General features: G+C 42.9%; 1 protein-coding gene across 1 annotated transcript in view; it reads left to right on the top strand.

Annotated features, from left to right (window-relative positions):
- The window catches only part of npas3 (neuronal PAS domain protein 3), a gene marked incomplete at its 5' end in the record, with an annotated part of 340921 nt that overhangs the window by 84473 nt on the left and 234376 nt on the right, over window positions 1-22072 (top strand). Inside the window, one exon of the mRNA XM_080784290.1 lies at window positions 15429-15527. Within this exon, the coding sequence (XP_080640416.1) occupies window positions 15429-15527 (99 nt within the window). The remainder of the gene's footprint in view (window positions 1-15428; window positions 15528-22072) is intronic.

The raw sequence follows: 22072 nt of genomic DNA, 5'->3' as shown, positions 1-22072 counted from the left end.
ATGGAGTCCTCGGCAAGGTAAAAAAATCACACCCGTGTGAAGTGAGGGGCGCTAATGTAATGGTGATGTAAAGCAAACGGTGCCAACACAAACATTAAACAACATTAACAATAAAGAGACAATAATACGCAATGAGGAACATTATGACGTAAATTTTCCCTTCATTGTCAATGGCGTTTACAAAACAAACATTAAACATTAAACCTGTATATACTGTATACCTGTAAAATAAAATAAAAAAACACATTACTGTCCCTCACCTGAAACTATACTGCTGGTTCTCTATTGTACCAGCTAGTTACAGGAACTGAATGAGTCCACAATAAAAAGCTAGAAAGAGAGAGAGAGGGACATTTTTTGGTCAGTCACATTTAAAAAAGACAAATATAGCCTATATAATGCAGTGTTGTTTAACCACCTGAACATAAAAAATCACCCCCTCTCTGAGAGGTATTTACAATGTATTGTGTTCTGTTTGTATTGTGCTGATACACAATTTACATCATATTGTCTCTTTATTGTTAATGGCGTTTCATGTTTGTGTTGGCACCTAATCAACATGACTTAGACTTTAATATATTAGCGCCCCTCACTAGACACGGGTGCAATTTTTTGGATCCTGATGACTGCTTGGCACAAAACAAATTTCCACAAGGACGAATAAAGTATCTATCTAACATTAATTCACTGTTAGATATCGCTGTCATTAGGAATATTGCTGACACACACACCAACATTATAAACGCTGCAAACGACCGTTCCGCCTCACAATACTTGGGAATGTCAATGCTTGATGGATATTTTTTGTTAAGCACCTGCATTTAGGCCAATTCAGGCAAAAACACTGCAGTGGATTGCACTCCAATTTACTCTGCTCCAACGAGAGAGAGAGAGAGAGAGAGAGAGAGAGAGAGAGAGAGAGAGAGAGAGAGAGAGAGAGAGAGAGAGAGAGAGAGAGAGAGAGAGAGAGAGAGAGAGAGAGAGAGAGAGAGAGAGAGAGAGAGAGAGAGAGAGAGAGAGAGAGAGAGAGAGAGAGAGAGAGAGAGAGAGAGAGAGAGAGAGAGTGCCACGGCATAAAAAAACAGTGATGCAGAGAAATCAGTACATGTGCAAGAGTGCAGTTCATGCGTTCGTTCGTGCTGTTAAGTCCCCGTTCTTCATTCCGAGAGTTAACCACTTGAGATCATAGCTGCCACACACTGCCACGTGTGTGTGTGTGTGTGTGTGTGCGCGTGCGTGCGTGCGCTGCCTTGAGGACCACAGAGGTAGTATAGCTTTGTGATTTATCATGTCTCTTACCCATTTTCACCTTGAGCTAAACGCCTTCGGTGTTCAAAGACACAAACTCGACTTCGGCTACAACAGCAACAGCCGAGCTCACGGTTCTGATGCTCGCATTGCATGGCATCGCACTTGAGCTCTTTTTTTATACTTTGTTGTAACGGGCATTGCCCGGGCGAGATCTATAGGGCAAAAGGCTTTTGAAAAGTTTTGAAATGTTTTGCGAAGCCTATCGGGGCATGCCTGAAACGGGGACAGTGGGTTGAAAGTGAGGCTTCGACTTTGAGTGATGTGGTGAGCTAGTAGGTGACGGCACACATCACCACTGATCTCCACATCACATCTCACCTCTCTCTGAGGTGTCAAACCATCTCTCTCTCTCATCTCGTTTCCACCCAGCTGTCTGATATGCAATATTCCCCCTGCTTCATACGGAAGGAACATTCATTAATTTAAGGATGAACCGATTTTTAATTTTTTTTAACCCATATATGGTTGACCGGAGTCCCTCAGGGCTCTCTGCTAGTGTATAGAGGGTATGCGCATGCATAAAGTGAATGTCAAATCGAGTGGAAAGGTGAGTTTAACATTGTTTAATGTCGTTTAATGCAATCAAATAGGACTTTTCTGTTTGGATGTACTGTATGGGCTGTCAAGGCCAGAAAGTATTTTCTTTGACACTCAGTAGGCGTAACTTCCAGGTATGATGATGATGTCACACGCATACCCTCTATTGTCAATTTTCTGTTATCGTGGGGAAAGCCTTCATTGAAAATAGCCGATCAGCAAGCTCACAACACGTCGCAATGCGTTGTGAGCTTGTCAACCGGCTATTCTGCTCAAAAGCGTTCTCCACGATAGAAGAACTGGTATTAACACAGTCAAGTCACTGAATTGAAGCTCTATAGAGTGCCGAAGTCCTGACATCACTCGCTCATCCCCTGGTTCATGGAAGTTTCTCTCTATGGAGAATAACATGGGGTCATCTTAAAATCGTCTCATATAAGAATTGTGGTCCAAAAGTAAACAAACTGTCTCTGCGATAGAGACGGGGAGGTGTAGCATTTTCTCTCAGTCAGTTGATTCTTCATATCCATATGAGTGAAACGGCCTGGATGATTTGTTTATTTTTCAAACACAGTTCTTATACAGTATGAGGCGATTTATACCTCATACTTTAAATGCTTAGTATGAGGTATAAAGTACAGTAGCCTTGTGTTCATACAACAGAAAGATTGGGTACTGGTTAAGACTGACGTTATGTATCTTTCAGGACCTTTCACTGCTTCGTCTCAACCATTACTCTATGGCTCTGGTCTCAGCCACCGCAATGTATTTTTTTACATTCTGATTTTCTCCAAAGTTGAATGTTGCCGCTACTGTTGGAGCAGCCATAAACTAAACGGGTTCATCCCGATGTTCTTGGCATCTTTGTAAAGTTAAGTTGGTGTTAGTAAAAAACAGGTAAAAGAGTAACATTTAAGCAGACTAACATCATTCACTCTACCATTCACTGTAGTAGAAGAGTTGCAGGTTTAAACAACAAACAGGAAATACGTAAGCTGCGACCATGATACCCGTTTCTAAATTTGTCTATTGGCGACCGTAAAGACGACCGTAGTGGACAGACACGTTTTCATATTTGGCTGCCTCTAGGCTGCCCCTAAGCCAATGGGAGACTTGAGAGAAAAACCCATACTCTCTGAACGCCGCAATGCGGAGCGAGTGGCAACAGAAGCTAACGCAATGCGCTAACTGAAGCTAGAGATAAGCGATTACAAAACATATGAGTGAACAAACATAATAAATAATAATAAATAATTCCATAAACGAATGAAAACGGGCGCTACAAGCTTGTTGAGCTTGTTGCACCTGGCAGTTATGACTGAGTCATTCTTGTTTTTATGTACTTGAAGTCAAATTCCATATGGGGAAAGGAGAAGTTTGGCACACATGGCAGTTCACTGAGGTTCCATTAGAACTAGAAGTGAATGTGAGAAGTGAATCTCTCTCTCTCTCTCCCTTTATATTCAGTGTGCTTCAGCCTCTTAGCTTTAAATCAATCCTTCCTCTATCCCTCTTTTCTCTGAATCCATATCTCTCTCCATCACTCAGTCCATCCCTCTCTCTCTATCTGTATCCCTCTCTCTATCCCTTCTCTCTGTCACACATCACTGTTCACAGAGATCCACCACCAGCTCACACTGCACGCGCCCGTACACGCGCACACACAAACTGTAGCATTGAGTGGCAGGCCTTTGACTTAGACTCGGATTTGGGTTGTCAGTCTCGAGTCTCGAGCGTGTGTGGCTGCGCACGTGCGCAGTTATGTGCACGTAGAGGACTATAGCAGTGTTTTAGCTAAAACCCACTGTAATCACTCCTCCTTCTTTACAGGAAAACTAACAGGTTGTTGCTGACTGTGTGTGCGTTCGTGCATGCACACGCACACTTGTGCGTGCGTTAGTGTGTGACTGGCGCCCAGCAGGGGGCCAGGAGTGTGTAGAGTGTAGACTGTGTGTGTGCGTCAATGACAGCATGACTCTGCCTTAGTTCATCTATCTCTACCACCTGTTCTCCCTCTCTCTCTCATCTGTCGCTTTATTCTATTCCCCCTTCTCTCCCTCCATTCGCCTCCTTTCCTATATCTATGTTCCTCTGTCACGCTCTCCCCGATGCACACACGGACGCGCGCGCACACGCACGCACGCGCAGGTTTGTAGTACTACACTTGTGAGGACATTAAAACCTTACGGCAGCATTGAAAGTCGTGAGCTTGTAGTGCGTGAGATCAGTACACTGCTAACTATAAATCAGGCATAACTCCAGTGGTGGAAAAAGTACTCATTCTTTACCTAAGTAAAGCATCAATACTGAAATGTAGAAATAAATTGTTGCAAGTAAAAGTATCAAAATATACCAATACCAATAAGTACGAACAGTAAAAGTACTCATTGTCCAGAATGTCCCGTTTCACAAGTTCAAAATGTATAAAAAAAAATCTTTTTAAAATAGCAGATCTATCGACGCATTGTGAGCTTGTAAAATGTAGATTGTCTATTTTCCAATGGGCGAAATAGGACTTCAACAATAGTGGTTAATGTCTGTTTTGTAATAATAATCTTAAATGTAAAAGTGGAGTAAAAGTACAATATTTTCCTCTGAGATGTAGTGGAGTAGAAGTAAAAGTACCTGAACTCCTAACCCGGCGCTGTGGCTCCCTGCCAACAGGATGCACGCACAGGGTTAATATATTCTGAAAACCCTGAAATTCACCGTAAATAACTATAACTAATCTGTCTTCAGACGCGTTAATATTGTAACCTTGAGGTATCGCCGATTTAGTATTGAGCCCCTAACATCCGTGTCACCTGTTTGACAATTTAGCCGATATACAAGCTCACAAGCTATATTTTTGGTGAATCAATGTGTGTATAATAACCTTGGAGTATATATGAAGAGACGGCAACGGAAATATCTCCTCCCATCCACTGGCATTAAGATGCTCAAAAGCGCATGAGGCGATTTCACTCAGGAACAGAGTGCATTCTGGGATGGATTTGCCCCAAACTCATGAAGGCGCTGGCCGTTGACTATCATTGCACGTGTTCACGTATGAAACAGCGTTCACGTGTCATCATGAACGTGCGCAATGATAGTCAACGGACAAGCGCGTTCATGAGTTTGGCCCAGTGCTGCAATACCAAATTCGGCCACTATTTCCATTTCGCCTCAGGGTTTCCTCCGGGTGCCGTCTCTATTCATATATACTCTAAGATAATAACAGGGTACCAACTGCACTCTTTACACGTGGTACTGAATTTGCAGCTCAACAAAAGCTAATTCATTCAGTTAAGTGTGCTCGACAGAGGACCACTTCACGATGAATTTAAATCTCTGCAATATGATTGCTGTGACCGTTTTGTCATCACGATAAACTATAATAACGATCATCGTCCCATCCATATATGCGTGGCGCCTTATACAAACACACATATTGTATTTCTTTTGCCTAAAACAACGATTTGTCTGGTGTTGACCAGGCAGGTAACTTTCCTCACACTGTGTACTGTATGTCTCCAACATTTGTTTCTCACAAGTATAGTAGGTCTAATGCAATACTCACATGCACACGCTCCATCTGTCTCTCCTCGTGCGCGTCCCTTCCCCCCTCTCCTCTTATCTCCCTCTCTGACATTCTCTCTCTCTCTCTCTCTCTCTCTCTCTCTTGTTTATTTCATCCTGCTGTGTCTTCTGCTAGAACAGAGTAGAGGTGAAGAACAGAGAAATGGGAGATTCTCTCTCTCTCTTTCTCTCGCTCTCTCTCTGTCACTACAGAGGTGAGTGAGCATCACAGCAGGGAATTTTGTCAGTGCAGCGCCTGTGTGTGTGCGCGCCTGTGTGTGCATGTGTGTGCGTGCGTGTGTGTCTGTGAGAGACAGAGACGGTTGTTTGATGTGGGGCAGAGAGCTTCTTTTAATATTTAATCTCTATAGACAAAGTGTAGGATACTGGACTATAGCACTGCTGCATACTGCCTCGCTGTTCTGTACCACATTGTACTGCCCTTCTACCTCTGTTCTCTGTTCTACTCTACACATTCAACAGATTTATTTAGTCACACTCATACCTGTGTGTGTGAGAATGAGACATGTCGATGTGAGCATACATAGTGTTTCTCAGAGTGCATGGGGGTCCCGACTCCGGCGACCACCCAGGTGTGCTCGAGTGTGTTACAATGTAGGCACCAAGTGCCTAAATGAAGTTAACATGAAGTGCTATTTAAGTTACATAAGTTGAGCCTACTGTATGCATACGCCTGTAGGAGGTCGAGGCTATAGGGCAAGTGCTATGGGCTAAGATTGAGTCTGAAGAGGTGGGTTTTCAGACTGGGAGTGAGTCAGAAGAGAAGAGAACAGGGCCATGGTTCTCAAAGTGGGAACTTTCACGGTTCGAATTCAAAAGTATAGCAGATCCGCAAGCTTGAAACGCGCCACTTCGCACCGCAGTTCGAGTTTGCGGATTTGCTGCTTTTGTGTGACGCTTATAGTATGATGAAGTAGGGCGTTAATTTACGAGAAACACAAAAAGCTAGAGCATGGATATAAGCCCGACAGCAACGATATACAGAAGATGTGCCAGAGAATTGAATGAAGTGTTGCTCTGTTGTATTTACAGATGAAAGACATCTGACCTGGCCATTCAGCTCAGTGCTCTGTGCAAATGTTTTATTCTCCTCTCCTCTCCCTCTCCTCTCGTTGAATGTCAGCGTGACCTTTTTGCCCGGACCTGCGGAGTGCTTGATTTCTCTTATCTCTCTCCTGACATGCCCACTCCTGTGCCTGGTTGAGTGTGTGTGAAGAGAGATGTCCAAATAACAACTCTCCTGAGATTAATGCTCAGCGGCCATTCTCTGACATGAAGTCTGGAAGTGGAAATAATAGAATTGAGGAGCTGCATAATGTTGTTATTCCATTCATTTACAATTTGTAATAACTGACCTCTTCTTATGGATTGACTGTTTGAACTACGCTGTAGTGTTGTTACTGATGCTTTTTAAAGCTTTTGACATTCATTTTCATTGATGTTTTTTTCCCGGTTTTATGACCTCAATTACACCCAAACAACCTAAAATGTATACATTGACACCTTTACTGCGTTATAAATCATAATAAGAAGTTACGGTCCCTGCCGCTGTTTACACAAACCTTAATTTGAAGAATTACGGCGACTTAATTGTACCTCCATTTCATGAAAATCCTGCTGAAAATAGTCCCATCATTTGTTACCGAGTTGAAAAATAATCCACTGGAGCGATGCGGAACATCAACACAACACAAGGCTAGATGGATGTGGCCATGAGACCCTCTTGACTTGCATTGAACTCAGTTTCCCAGAAGCCCTTGCAAGCCAGTGATACCTCAATTTCCGGTTACATCATCATAAAGCGTCGTCCTCTGCACGATGTCCGCGACAAAGCCGGTATTTCTTAAAAGTTATCAAAAAATGGCGAATTAAACATATAAAACAAAAGGCGAGTTTAGCAGATACGGCAGGGGAAGACAATGGTATCAATTTAGGGGTCCTTGACACGGAAAAAAGTTTGAGAACCACTGATGAACACAGGGCATAGTTACATACTAGGCCTTTAGAGCTGTCATGTATTACTTCCGCTTTTCTCAGCGTCTTAACTTTAATCTCATTATGCTCTATTGTGCAGGCAAACCACCACATCCTCCATTGTTACTGTACTAGAATTTCGCCCGGCTTCGCCGGGCTCATCCCAGTGTCGTTGCAGCGCAATATGGGAAGAAGGAATTTTCAGGAGTTGACAGAGTCCACTTCATGTTTCAGCTGTGTTTTTAAACTCAGTAGTGTGCCCTGCACACAGCGCACACTCGCAATTGCAGCTGGAGGGCGACGCGACACACACACACACACACACACACACACACACACACAGAGAGCGATGTGTGGATAAATCAGAGATTTGGGAAATGTGTTCTGAATGGGCCAGAATATATGTGTGTAGGCTGCAACAATGATTTCATAAAGTGTAGTTTAGTTTTGAACAGGCAACTAATGTAGTGATACACACACACACACACACACACACACACACACACACACAGAGCGATGTGTGGATAAATGACTGAGATTTGGGAAATGCGCACGCAAGCACATAATGCACGGCGTTACAGGATTATATAGGTCACGTGACACACACGGCTTCCACATTTCGCTTCATACTGGGTGAAAGTGTCCTTCCAAAAATTATATTTTCGCTCGAAATTCTTATTCACAATGACATTGAGTTGAGGTGTTGTTTTTTGGGTAATTGTTGCATAAGCGCTATTTCGCACAGGAGTCCCGTGAGGCGGGCAATCTCCCTCCCCTCCCCTGTGTCTGAAGCAGCTAGCATGGAAGCTATATGGAACCTTTCCCTCCGAGTGCACACAACCATGCCGTTATCCACGCGTCCATCCGATAGCTTTTAATGTAAATGTCCCATCCACTGAGCAAAAGCGATATAAGCGCCTTATTCATTCACACACACACACACACACACACACACACACACACACACACACACACACACACACACACACACACACACACACACACATGCACGCACGCACACACACGGTCGCCTGCAGACCCAGCTCCCAGCGAGTGCTGCTGCTGCAAGCAGTGAGTGTAACAGAGCTGGTGACGTAAGAGGCAGGCAGTGTTGCCAGGTTTGCGAGTTGTAAGCGAGTTGTAGTGTATGTAAGTAGCGTGGTTTAAAGGGCTTGTTTGTGGGCTGGTTGGGCTTGTTTCTGACCGTGTTGGGGCAGCAGTGATTCCGTGTTCCGTGTAGGAATGTTTCATAAAAGTATTATTTGCAGAGTAAATAAGACACTTGAACGGCAAAAAAATAGCCTATGTCAGTTCGGGGAGCGTGCCGAATTTATTTTGCATATAGAGATGTGTGGTAAAAGTGTGGTTCGGTCGGAGATAGAGCACAAAGAATGAGTATGGGTACCACTTCTCACTTGTATAGTAGATTGTACAACTCAATCAAACAAACGTTTGTTTAATCAATGTATTGCCCCATTGAAAAAAAAGAAAAGGCCAAACTGGTGCACCCGATACTATTTAATATTTCCCTTATGTTTGATATTTTCTTATCACATCCATGGTATGAAAACAATGCTAAGGAGTTGCTTCAATGAAATATAATTGCTTTAAGCTGAAAACGGGTTATTAGTTATTATGTGTAGTGTAGTGTAGTCAACATGTTAAGGCTCATACACACTGCCCGGTATTTGCTGCGATTATGCTTTCGGGGAGCATTGTTGGCGCTGGCCGAGAAAAACCCCTGATCTGACGTTAAGTGGTGCCCAAATGGTAGATCACGATCTACAAAGGCTTTGCAGGTAGACCACATGACATGGCAGTAAAAATATATATAATTTTAATAAAAAAAACGATTTTTGCATCTTCCGCTTTAGATGAACTGAAATGACTTGAGTGATTGACATCAAAAAGGGCCTGTCAGCTCAAACACACAATGCAATACTTGTTGTTGCTTACAATCATCAGTAGCAAAGTCAAATACCAACAAAAATAAAAGCCTACGATTTGCATTGTCCCCCCTCTATTTCCCATTCCATGTGCGTTTGTCTTATATGTAGCCTATATGAAAGGCCCCTCAATTACATTTTGTCACTATTTGCAGCAATGGGATGATAGTTTTATTTGGTGGGTATGTTGAGCTGGTCGTTTTGAAAGTAGCTCTCAAGTCCATAAAACAAACTAACATAGGCTACTTCTCTATAAGCAGAATCATGAATAGGCCTATTTAATTTATACAAAAGGAGAAGAGAGAGAGAGAGAGAGCAATGTGTTTGTGTCTCAAACTTTGTCTAATATTGTTTTAGAGCAGTGGTTCTCAAACATTGTCATGGCAAGAGCAAAGGACCCCCAATATTTTTTCAATGTACAAAAATAATCCCAAAATTGCGCATCTATAAATTCTAAGCATGTGAGCCGGGACTGTGTGTGTGTGTGTGTGTATATACATTCCGTCTGTAATTCCCTGTAGGCTTCACGTGAATAATGTTGTGTGCGCGCGTGCGGAGAAATAGTTATTTAATGAATCGCATGTTGGTGTGTGTGTGTGTGTGGGGGGGGGCCTTACAGGCGTGCATGTGCGTGTGTGTGCGTGCAGGCGTATGTATACATTAGGGCTGTCACGATTCGCCTAGTCCACGATTCAATTCAATTTTGGATTTGCAGCTCACGATTCGATTCGATGTTCGATTCGCTATCACGATTCGCCTAGTCCACGATTCAATTCAATGTTCGATTTGAAGCTCACGATTTGCTTCGATGTTTGATTAAATTTTTTCAATCTATTTTTTTAAAACCTTCTTTTTCAGCATTGAGGGCTATATTCATTATAATTTAGGCCAATATCTTGGTTTGTAAAGAAAAACACTTGTTTCCCAATAAGTCACATTTATTTTCTATAAATAACAAATCAGAATGAGAATAAGAAAAGGTTTAACAACTTTGGGTTTTATGCCCTAACATTTTTTAAATGTTTCTTTAAGATGAGATGACTTGTAACATTCTTGTTAAGCTCTAAGTAAGTAAATGAAAGAAAAAAGAAGAAAAGACAAATAGTATATAGACCCATCTGTTGTTAGTTCAAGTATTAAATACTAATTTAAGTGTGTAATTTCACTTATACACTACCTGGTTATAAATAGCTGCAGTAGGCTACACCATTTTATGCAGTATTTTATACTATTTCTATTTAGTGTACATTTAGTGGATGTGGCTTACATCCGGTCTAAAGCCCACCCACTGTATGCGCTGATTTCCATACACAATCCGTATCCTCCCCTCACCGGATGTTGAATTAACAGTACTAACGGCCATATATTTGACGATCACATGTATTATTAGTTTTATACATTTTAGGAGTGAAAACATGTGTGACCTGCATGGCATTTTGTAACGTGGTTCTGCTGTTCTGCAACTCTCATTAAATATTGAAAGCCAGCGTTTGCCACCACTGATAGTGGTCGCATGTCTGCAGCTATGCAGACCGCAACTCCGTGCGTTAATTGTTTTGCACGGGGCGAATTAGCTGAGAGCTTTTCTCTATAAGAATATAGTTGGCTGTGTTGTTGTCTTTGTACCATCGTCGTTGGACAGATCGATTTCTTTGTGATGTCTGCTAAGATGCTGCGTGTTGCCTTTGGGATACGGCCCTCGTTTTCTTTTCCACACTTATTTCCGTGTATCATCGTCGTCGCTGTCTACAACAGCACTGGCCATGGTGAAACGCAACAGCCGTCGCGTTCTCTCACTTGTCAACTCCTCTCTGTGTGTGTGTGTGTGACTGAGTGTGTGTGTGTGTGTGGCACTGCTCCGAGGATTTTCGTCTCTTTTTTTTCTCCATGCATTCGCATGGGCGGAATGGCCCGGCCGCTCGCGGAAGTAAATTGGCTGTGTGGCGAAAATAGGCAAAGTGATCGGTGTAAGGGTGATATTTTGGCCCAATCCGATTATTGACAAAGAACAATGTTGATGTAACTAAGGGAATCGTCGAGTCATTTTTTTTGTAAATAAAGAGATTTAGATGGAATAAGCGAAATAGCGATCGTATAATCTCTCCTGTTCCTTCTGTCTCTCATCAATGTCCTGCGCGAGATCAGATTCTGTGCTGCGCGAGATGACATTGTCAAGCTAGTGTGGGGGCGGGGCTGGTAAGAGAGGGCAGTGTTGCCAGGTTTGCGAATTGTAAGCGAGTTGCAGTGTATGCAAGTAGCGTGGTTAAATTCCTTGTGTTGTGGCAACAGCGTAGGGCGCAGCAAATACGACATTGAGGGGTAGAAACCATCCCGGGCGCGTGGTTCATGTAACATGTGTGTCACTGTGAAAGACTGGCCCCATTAAGTGAACGTAGTTGGCGTAGTAGACGCCAACATGACGATTTTGGTAGACGCCAACATGACGATTGTGACGTAGGCTGTTGACGTTGAGCAATAACAGCGTGTTTCATAAAAGTAATATTTGCAGAGTAAATGAGACACTTGAACGGCAAAAAAATAGGCTATATCAGTGCGGGGAGCGTGCCGAATTTATTTTGCATATAGAGATGTGTGGTGAAAGTGTGGTTCGGTCGGAGATAGAGCATGAAGAATGAGTATGGGTACGACTTCTCACTTGTATATATAGATGTTTGAAGTAAAGACCACCATCTCCCCCCCCCCCCCCACACACACACACACACACACACACACCATCTTCCTTCCCTCAATCCTTTGCTGAATTCCCTTTCTCTCGCCTATCCTTTCGTCTCTCTCTCCCTCCCTCCCCCACCATGTTTCCAGCTTGCAGCTCGGCTATACCTTTTGATTCTTTGTGTGACGCTGTGACCAAGTAGAACGTTAATTTACCAAAAACACAAAAGTTGAAAATGTGGAGGTGAGAGGCTTATGAGGTATATTTTGGCCTTTTTTCTTTTTTGAACGTTTTATGTCGTACGAGTCTCTTCCCACCAAGCGCGCGTGTGTGTGTGTGTGTGTGTGTGTGTGTGTGTGTGTGTGTGTGTGTGTGTGCAGGGATTGGTAGGTGCATGGTGTGTATGGTCAGTCTCAGAACCGTGGCCAGCTTTACTGCAGCACTGAAGCAAGACTGGCCAGGCTGAAGTGGAAGCTGCACATAGTATATCCCAAGATATCCAACTGCCTGGGGGAGGGGTGGAGTGTGTGTGTGTGTGTGTGTGTGACTGTGCGTAGGTGTGTACCCCCCTGGGTTATGGATTTGAACCTGGCCTGGAAGTGTTGAACATGTTCATAAAAAACAGAGTTCACAGCAGCAAACACAGGTGTGTGTTTCTACATGAGATTGCTTTTGTTTGTGCGAGTGTGTGTGTGTCTGTGTGTGTGTGTGTGTGTGAGAGAGAGAGAGAGAGAGAGAGAGAGGTGCTGCTTGCTAAACTGACACATTTTCGGTTTATTTGTGGGAAATGGTTCAAAGAGACAGAAAGGCCAGATTTCTATGGCTCCATACACCACAATAGGACAGGCCTGGATTAGTGTGTGTGTGTGTGTGTGTGTGTGTGTGTGTAATCTCAGACAATTCAAACAATTCAAACGCATTATTGTAAGACCAAAGTAACTCTATACAGTTGAAAAGTATACCAGCTTGCAGACAGCATGCAGTTACTCAAAATGTCCGCTTGGTCCAGACTCTAAACGAAACGCGTCGCCTGACAATCAACACGTCTCCATAGCGTCTTTGAGTGAGTCTGACTTTTTGGACCTTTGAGCACATACCCAACTGTGACGTATGGTATATATGTTGTTGTTTTATGGTGTTTAGTAAAAGCTATAAGCTTTTGAGTAGAGGCCTATACAGTGCAACAGAAAACACGTCTGTTCGCTCCTACATGGAGCACAGTGTAGGCAGGCAGCTGGAGGCCAAACAGTGTTTTACACTAATATCCTTTCAGACAATGTCAGAGTTTTATATGTTAATGTTCTCCCAGCAAGCACCGCTTCACTGACTCTCTCTCTCTCTCTCTCTCTCTCTCTCTCTCTCTCTCCCTCTCTGGGTCTGGATCTGTGTCTTTTTCTTTCCTGTCTCTCTCTCTCTCTCTCTCTCTCTCTCTCTCTCTCTCTCTCTCTCTCTCTCTCTCTCTCTCTCTCTCCTGATATTTGTTTCTTTCTCACTTGTTTCTCATCTTCTATTTGTTTATTTTTTCTCTCAGACCCTCTCCCCCTGCATTTCTCTCTCCCTCAATCTTTGGTCTCAGTCCTTCTTTCTCATTCTCCTTCAACTCTCCTCCCCCCCCCCCCTCTCTCTCTCTCTCTCTCTCTCTCTCTCTCTCTCTGTCTGTCTGCTGTATGAGGAATCCATTGGCGTATTCATTTTGACAGGCTGTCTTTGGTGGGTGTGTAAAAATTCAAATAATCCAGTGTGCATACTCAGTCACCAAGCTGTTGGATCCTATTAGCTGGGCCGCGCCGCCCTGTCCTCTCTGCCTTCAGCACTGTACACACACACACACACACACACACACACGCACACGCACACGCACGCACACACACACACACGCACGCGCGCGCGCACGCATGTACGCACAGAGGTTTGAGTGTGGCTAAATAAATCTGTTGAATGTACAGTAGAACAGAGGTAGAAGGGTAGTACAGTATGGAAGAGAACAGCGAGGCAGTATGCAGCAGTGCTATAGTCCAGTGTTTCCTACATATACACATATCATACTCAGTGGTATAAAGTAACTAAGTAGATTTACTTAAGTACTGTACTTAGGTATAATTTTGAGGTATTTGTACTTGAGTATTTCCAATACCTTTACTTCTACTCCACCACATCTCAGAGGCAAATATTGTACTTTTACTCCACCACGTTTATTTGAAAACTTTATTGACTAGTTACTTTGATTATTATTACAAAACATGTACAGTACACTTCGGCTATTTGAAAATAGCCGATCTACAAACTCAGAATGCGTCGCGATGTGTGACACGAGTCACTCCTTTTCATCTCTATATTGTTTTTGGCACAGACAGCAGAAACCGTATAGAGAGTCAATTTTTATTTATTTAGACGTTTACACCGCAAACAAAGCCAACACGGCTCGTGACAAATCATGACGATAAACACAATGTTTTGGGACGATCAAATAATTAGAAGGAAAACTAAAAGGCAACTTTATGTTTTTTTCTTCTTCTTACTTATTATTCGATCGGCCCAAAACCTTGTGTTTATTGTCATGAGTTTTCACGAGCCGAGTTGGCTTTGTCCACAGCATAAAGAAACGTCTTTAAATAAATACTTTTTGAAAAGTCTATGGGGAAAATTAATGGGGATTTTTTTTCTGAAAGGGGGCGGGACTATAGTGACAAATGAAAACAAGGTCTGTCTCTTTTTCAAAACAAAACAATGAAACACTGACCAATGAAAACACCATTAAACAAAGTTCAAATAGAAGGTGTCAAAAAACAAAGCAAAGTTAATATGAAGTTATGAACCTAAGCTATGGTGATCATAGCCTAAAGTATCGTATTTGTGGTGAAATTCCATTAATTAGGTTTGTGTTATAACAACACATATTTGTACTTTTTTTATATCTTTTGAAAAATATCAAACTTTTTGAATAGCCTTTTTTTCTTTTCCTTTTTTCTGAATGTTCCTGGAACAAAACCATTTCAGATGGCGGTCGGCTGCCAAACGCATACAAACGTGGGGGTCCTTCACATGGAACAGTTTGAGAATCCCTGGTCTATTGGTACCTTTAAATAGACATGGAACAGTTTGAGATGAGCCCACGTGAAGTACAAATGCCCAACTGCTGTTGCGTCCTTCCATGCCTTTGTTCAATGACTGTCCAGTCATCTGACTGAACCATGTTTTGTATTGTGTCGGTCCTTCACTGGGGACACATAAGGAGAGATGATGGTCACTGGCTTTCTTTTTCTTCTCCTGACTTATTTTACTTTGTCATTATTTCCCTCTATGTATTATTATTATTATTATTATTTTACCCAACGTCTTCCTCTTCTTCTCCTTGAGCGCAGTCCGTTAAGAAATTCCTCTTCACGTGTGCTTTGTGTGTTCCACAGTGACCCCTACTGGGAGCGGCCAGCCAATGCAGGCAACTGCTCCGCCGCGCGGCCCAAGACTCTCCACCTGGCCGGCCAGCAGCATACCTCCTCGCCATGGTAACGTGTGTGTGTGTGTGTGTGTGTGTGTGTGTGTGTCTGTGTGTGTGTATGTGGGTGTGCGTGTGTGTGTGCACGTGCGCTCGCGCCTCGCGTACTAACTCCAGTAGTAGTAGTAATAGTACTAATAGTGTCTCTGTCGGCTGGAAACATCATATGTCCAAAACTGTTACCTTTTCAGGATTCAAATTCAAACGAACCAAAAATAGCAGATCTACAAGCTCAAAACATGTGGCATTTCCAGCTTGTAGATCTGCTACTGTTCACGCTGTAGTATGATCACACCATATATGAATTAGTGTGTTCATAAACAAAACGCCAAAAGTTAAAATATGGAGATAAGAGGTTCCTTCCCGACAGCAACGATCATTTCCGTGTGTGCATACTTGGTGCGTGCATGTGTGTGTGCGTGTGTGTGTGTGCGTGCGTGTGTGCGTGTGTGTGTTTTCCAATGCTAGTTTTAGTTATTTCTTTAGTTTAATATATTAACCCTGCTAACACTATGACCTTACAGGATGACGCATGCAGGCCCAAGAGGACAATATGGGTTGGCACATCTCCAAAGGGAGCTGCATGGTGTCATCTACGTGACATTGTTCACAGCGCTGTTTACACACGTGCAGTAGCACATACACACTAGTGATTGATTCCCCCGGTCCCCCCTTTACACACAAAACTGGCAAAATTGACGCCGTAATTGTGCTTGTAAAGCTAGCCGTTTCTGTTAACATAACACAAACAATGAAATGGAACTGTCTCTGTCGGGTGGAAACCTCATATGCCCAAAACTATTGCGTTTTCAGGATTTCAAAGTAAAAAATAGCAAAATATGCCTGTAGATCTGCTACTTTTGATACTCTAGTATGATCACATACTGTAGGACAAGTAGGAGCAGTTCTCCTCTACTCCATGCCTGTAGAGGGTGTCAAAGCACACAGACAGGGACACATGGCACATATTGCAACTCGGATCCCACGCCCCCTTTAGCTGTAATCACTATCTTGTGTTAGCGGTTTGTGCCGTGATGCCGCCAACATTATTGCCATTATTGCCAATGGCAGACTCCTTAAGGTCAAGTGTATTTGTTCCAAATTGGCCTGTGTGTGTTACAGCAGGTGCACGCTCTGTAAGCCCCAGAGTGTTGTTGATCGGTGGGGTTCCACAAGGCTCTATTCTAGTGTATTCCCTGTTTTTATGCTCTATACATGAACTATCTTGTAACGTTTTTTTCTGCAAAGTTTTTCCCCCAAGGGGGGTTCAAGTTAAGACCATCTATAAAACAGATTAAACATTACATGAAACAAAAGACCAGATCCAGATCACAAAAGTGTCCACAGCAACAATAGCAATTACAATAGCAAATCCACCCCCCCCCCACACACACACACACACATCACAGGCAGTAGACCAGTATAACCATCCTCCCACGATGGTGATGAGTCGGTCACCCCCCCCCCCCCCCCCCCCCCATTGACTGCCATCCTTGACTCACGCTGAAAATGGCAGACTTAAAAAAAAAAAGGTCTATTTTTGGTGCCGACATACCACAAAGGATAAATCAGGCTTCTCTCTCGCCCTCTATCAATCTCTATCAATCTCTCTGGCTCTCTTTCTTGGTCTTACTCGTTCTCTCTCAGTCTCTCTCCGTCTCCCTCTGCCTCTCTCTCTCTCTCTCTCTCTCCCTCTCTCTCTCACTCTCTCTGCCCTCTCTCTTTCTGTCTCACACACATCCTCCCCCTCTCCCTCTCTCTCTCTCTCTCTCTCTCTCAATCTCCGTCCCTCCTTCAAAGAGCTTTAGTGAAAAGCAGGGATTTAGCACCAGGAAGTGATTCTGTGGGAGTGGTGCATTGTGGTAATTGCGGTGCGGTGCTGACGGGGGGTTGAGCCTGCGACAGGGGGATTACAGTACGCCCAGAAGAATGAGAGGATTTGGGTTGGAGAGGAGAAGAAAGGAGACAACATTTAATAGCTCATTACAAGGCGGGGTGACACAGCTGTATAGAAACCCTGACACACACACGCACACACACACACACACACACGTGCGGCGTGCGCGCTCGCTCGCGCTCGCGCACACACACACACACACACACACACACACACATCTTACATGCAAACTACCCCCAATGCTTGTGAAATAACTAGGCTACTGTAGTTGCTATTGAAAAATAGTAAATGTAATATTTTTACTCAAAATGTGACAGACACCTGGCCGCCTTCATTGACAAGTTTAACTTCCGGTTACCATATCCCACTTATTTTGGAGGTGTATTGTCGATGAGTAAAGGGCAGGTTTTGAAGATCAATGGTTTCCCAAGTAACTACAGGGGATGGGGAGGAGAGGACGATGACATTTACAACAGGGTTGTGTATAGCGGTTTGGATGTGTCACGCCCCCCACACGGATACATTTACGTCATATTTGGTATACATTTGACCTAATTTCTAGAGCTGGGACTCGATTAAAAAAAATTATCTAATTAATCAGAGGCTTTGTAATAAATTAATCTCGATTAATCGCATTTTAATCGCATATCAATATTCATCCCGAGAACGGTGAGAAACCTTTTTTTTCAATGTTTTTTGATATCCCAGGGAATAGTGACTACGGGATTCCACTCATTTTCAACATTTTACTGTCATTAATATAGAGATGTTGTGTGGATATAATAAAAGTCCCCCCCCCATTCTGTGTTGCCTAGAACTGGAGGTCTGAAAAAAATCAGTAACATCTCAGTGACATCACAAAAATGTACTTCATAATGTTACTGTTTTTTTCAGACCTCCAGTTCTAGGCAACACAGAATGGGGGGACTTTGTATTATTTCCAGTGCACCCAACTCCATAGAAAAATGTTGAAAATGAGTGGTATTCCCCTTTAAGCAATAGAACTTTTTTATCCCAACGGATAAATAAGTGCATCAAGTTCCTATATAAAGTGCCTTCAGTGTGTATATGAATACTCAAATGTGCTTTACATGGTGGGGCATGAGAAAACAAATAAAAACAACTTTTATTAGGGGGGAAACATTTCACATGAGGTTGGGGCAGACCATTGTCTGACCACGGAATTCCCACGCTTGCTACTTCAGTATGTTTCGCATCGAGGACACCTTCGTGTCCTGTGAGACATGTTAAAGTGAAGCAGCTAGAATGGAAGCTAACGTTGGTCATATATGGATCCTTTCCCCTCTGACATTGCACACAGCCATGCCGCTATCCACGCGTCCATCCAAAAGCTTTCACATCTAAATGTCCCATCCATGGAGAAAAAGCGATATAATCGGCTTCTTCATTCGATTCATTTGGGTTTGGGCTTTCTGACGGAACTGTAGCCTGTAGTGTAGACTAGAGTGTACTTCTGCTGCTAGCCTCGCTCTATGGAGCGGAGTGTAGAGTAGGCGTGCCACAGCCAATTCAGTACTAGAAATGCGCCCAGTGAGAAACGTTCCGCGGTGGAAAAAAAGGAAAAAAATGCGTTAATTTTTTAATGCGTACATTTTTCTGTAGTTAATTAATCTCAATTAACGCGTTAAAGTCCCGGCCCTACTAATTTCTTCTTTCATTGTCAATGGCAATATGAGACGTGTGGGGACAAAAGCTGTATCCCTTCAAAGCCCGGATATATTTCTACAAAAAAGAGATTTAAACCTTATACTACTTTGTACTACTAGTACTTCGCAGAGGAAAATATGTAAAAAATTGCAAATTGCACATTTATTATAATTATTAAAATAATAATAATAAATTACTAATCTACTTTCGGGGGATATCTTTCACAATAATAAATAAAACATGTTCTAGACATTCTAATGATCACAAAAAAAATCATTTTTAAGTTTCTGCCTCTGTGGGGGGGATTTATATGCAAATATCATGACCAATGGTATTGTACGACTAAACAATGTAGAACAACAAGGACTAAACAATGAACATGTACAAAATGTACATAAGGCTAAAGTGGTTCATGCATGCTTTGTAATAATAATACTCAAAATCTACAAAGTAACTAGTAACTAAAGTTTTGTAGTGGAGTAAAAGTGCAACTTTTGCCTCAGATGTAGTGGAGTAGAAGTAAAAGTACTGAAAACTACTCCAGTGGGCTGAAATACTCCAGTAAAGTAAAATAATACCTCAATATTACATAAGTAGGCCTACAGTACTTGAGTAAATGTACTTAGTTACTTCACAGCACTGTAAGGGACACATGAGGAAGTCGTCATCGATTCACCAGCAGCATTTGGCTTTCTGTACCTTTATGAGTGACACGTTCATTCCTCCTGATTCTTGGATCTATTGATTCGATAGACAACCATAAGCAAGTATGCCTTCATTGTGTGTGTGTGTGTGTGTGTGTGTGTGTGTGTGTGGGGGGGGGGGGGGGGGGGTCACTCTACTTAATTACGTGTGTGTGTGTAAGGTGAAAGTAAGATAAATGGACGAAATGAGGCCTCACACAAGCCTTATACACCTGCCTAGACTGTTTTACACAGCTGTGTGTGTGTGTGTGTGTGTGTGTGTGTGTGTGTGTGTCTGCCTGCCTGCCTGCCTCTGTTTGTGTGAATAGAGCACTTAGCGGTAAACTAAAAGAGACAGATGTGCTGGCCGTTTGTAGGCACACACACACACACACACACACACGCACGCACAGGGGCGTTGGAGAACCTGAAGAAAACAGGCAGACAGAGTCAGTGTTAACCCATTAAAACCTGGAAAGCATCATTTTATTTTAGCCCTGGCTATTCCAAAATAGCAGATCTACAAGCTTCAATCAGTTACTTAGTGCCTCGCTGCATCCATCTGCTATTTTTTAACAGTATCTTTAAATAAAAAAGCAATCACACCTGTGTGAACTGAGTCGTGCAACTCCGTGCGGGGTTCCCTGTGGGTCCCCGGAACTTCCAGACCCACAGGAACGCGCCCAGGGTGCCAGCCCGGTTCCGGGAGCCGCCCTGGTTCCGAAACGGTCGAGAAATGACAGAGTTACTGTGTGGGGGAATTAGCAGACACCTCTCCCACCCCCCCCCCCACCCCCCCCCTCTGTGTAATTAGCAGGCAACAGTGCAACATTATCTCTCTCTCTCTCTGTTTCTAGCACAACAGCGCCACTTTTGCCCCTACTGGCACTCTAAACATAGGGTCATAGGTAGGGTCATAGGTTGTGACATACAGTATAGGGACATTGCAGTTGCTGTGGTTGCACCACTCAAAAACACAAACCAATATTTTGTACACTGTCAGTAAAACGAAAATGGAGGAGTTTGACTGTGTATATAGCACGTGTTCTACCTGCCCCAGGAAACTCTACAGGACATGACACTTCTGAGACATACCTCCCTCTCTCTCTCTCTCTCTCTCTCTCTCTCTCTCTCTCTCTCTCTCTCTCTCTCTCTCTCTCTCTCTCTCTCTCTCTCTCTCTCTCTCTGACTGGGAACAGTCAGCAACCGAACGCAGATAAAATATGCACGGACAGAACGCGTGAAATTCCGCTACCCCTCAGTTTTGTCCGCTCTCCCTACGGATCTCATGCAATCTAACCCTTTTAGGCCTGGCATCGAAATAAATTAAAAAAAAGTATTCTGAAAGAATATATGTTCAAAGATTTGTGTCGCATTTTCACGATTTTTCAATAGTTAAAACACCAAAAGGGGTTCCCGTACAGAATGGGCTAATGTCAGAGTACATGTGACCAGATTGGACTGAGAGCCTTCCATCGTGCAACCTCCAGCTTTTCACCAGAAGAGAAAAACTGCATTTATTTATATTTCATCCAAAATGAGTTAATAGCACAGGCAGACTTACTTACTAGAGCATGTCTGAGATAAATATCAGAGCTGAAATCAACATGAAAATATGAAATAAATGCTTAAACATGTAGCTATGTAATGTTACAGACCGCAGAACTGAACCTTTCAAGCCTGTTTTCTCAACTCGTTGTTTTCTGCAAGACATTACTCTATAAGCCATATCTCCAAAACTGGAAATGGAAATTAAAAAAACAATTTGAACTGAAGTCTTGGTGTGCGACCCACTACCGTTTTTTAGATGTGTGGTTCGACTCCAATGAGCTGTAGATATGTGTGGTTCAACTCCAATGAGCTGTAGATGTGTGGTTCAACTCCAATGAGCTGTAGAGATGTGTGGTTCAACTCCAATGAGCTGTAGACATGTGTGGTTCAAATCCAATGAACTGTAGATATGTGTGGTTCAACTCCAATGAGCTGTAGACATGTGTGGTTCAACTCCAATGAGCTGTAGACATGTGTGGTTCAACTCCAATGAGCTGTAGATATGTGTGGTTCAACTCCAATGAGCTGTAGACATGTGTGGTTCAACTACAATGAGCTGTAGATATGTGTGGTTCAACTACAATGAGCTGTAGATATGTGTGGTTCAACTACAATGAGCTGTAGATATATGTGGTTCAACTACAATGAGCTGTAGATATGTGTGGTTCAACTACAATGAGCTGTAGATATATGTGGTTCAACTACAATGAGCTGTAGATATGTGTGGTTCAAATCCATGAGTGGTAGATATGTGTG

Source organism: Protomyctophum bolini (assembly GCF_963924005.1).
Source record: "Protomyctophum bolini genome assembly, chromosome: 15".
NCBI classification, from domain to species: domain Eukaryota; kingdom Metazoa; phylum Chordata; class Actinopteri; order Myctophiformes; family Myctophidae; genus Protomyctophum; species Protomyctophum bolini.
Note: the sequence above shows the minus strand (reverse complement) of the source record. Positions and strands in the feature narration are given on the sequence as shown.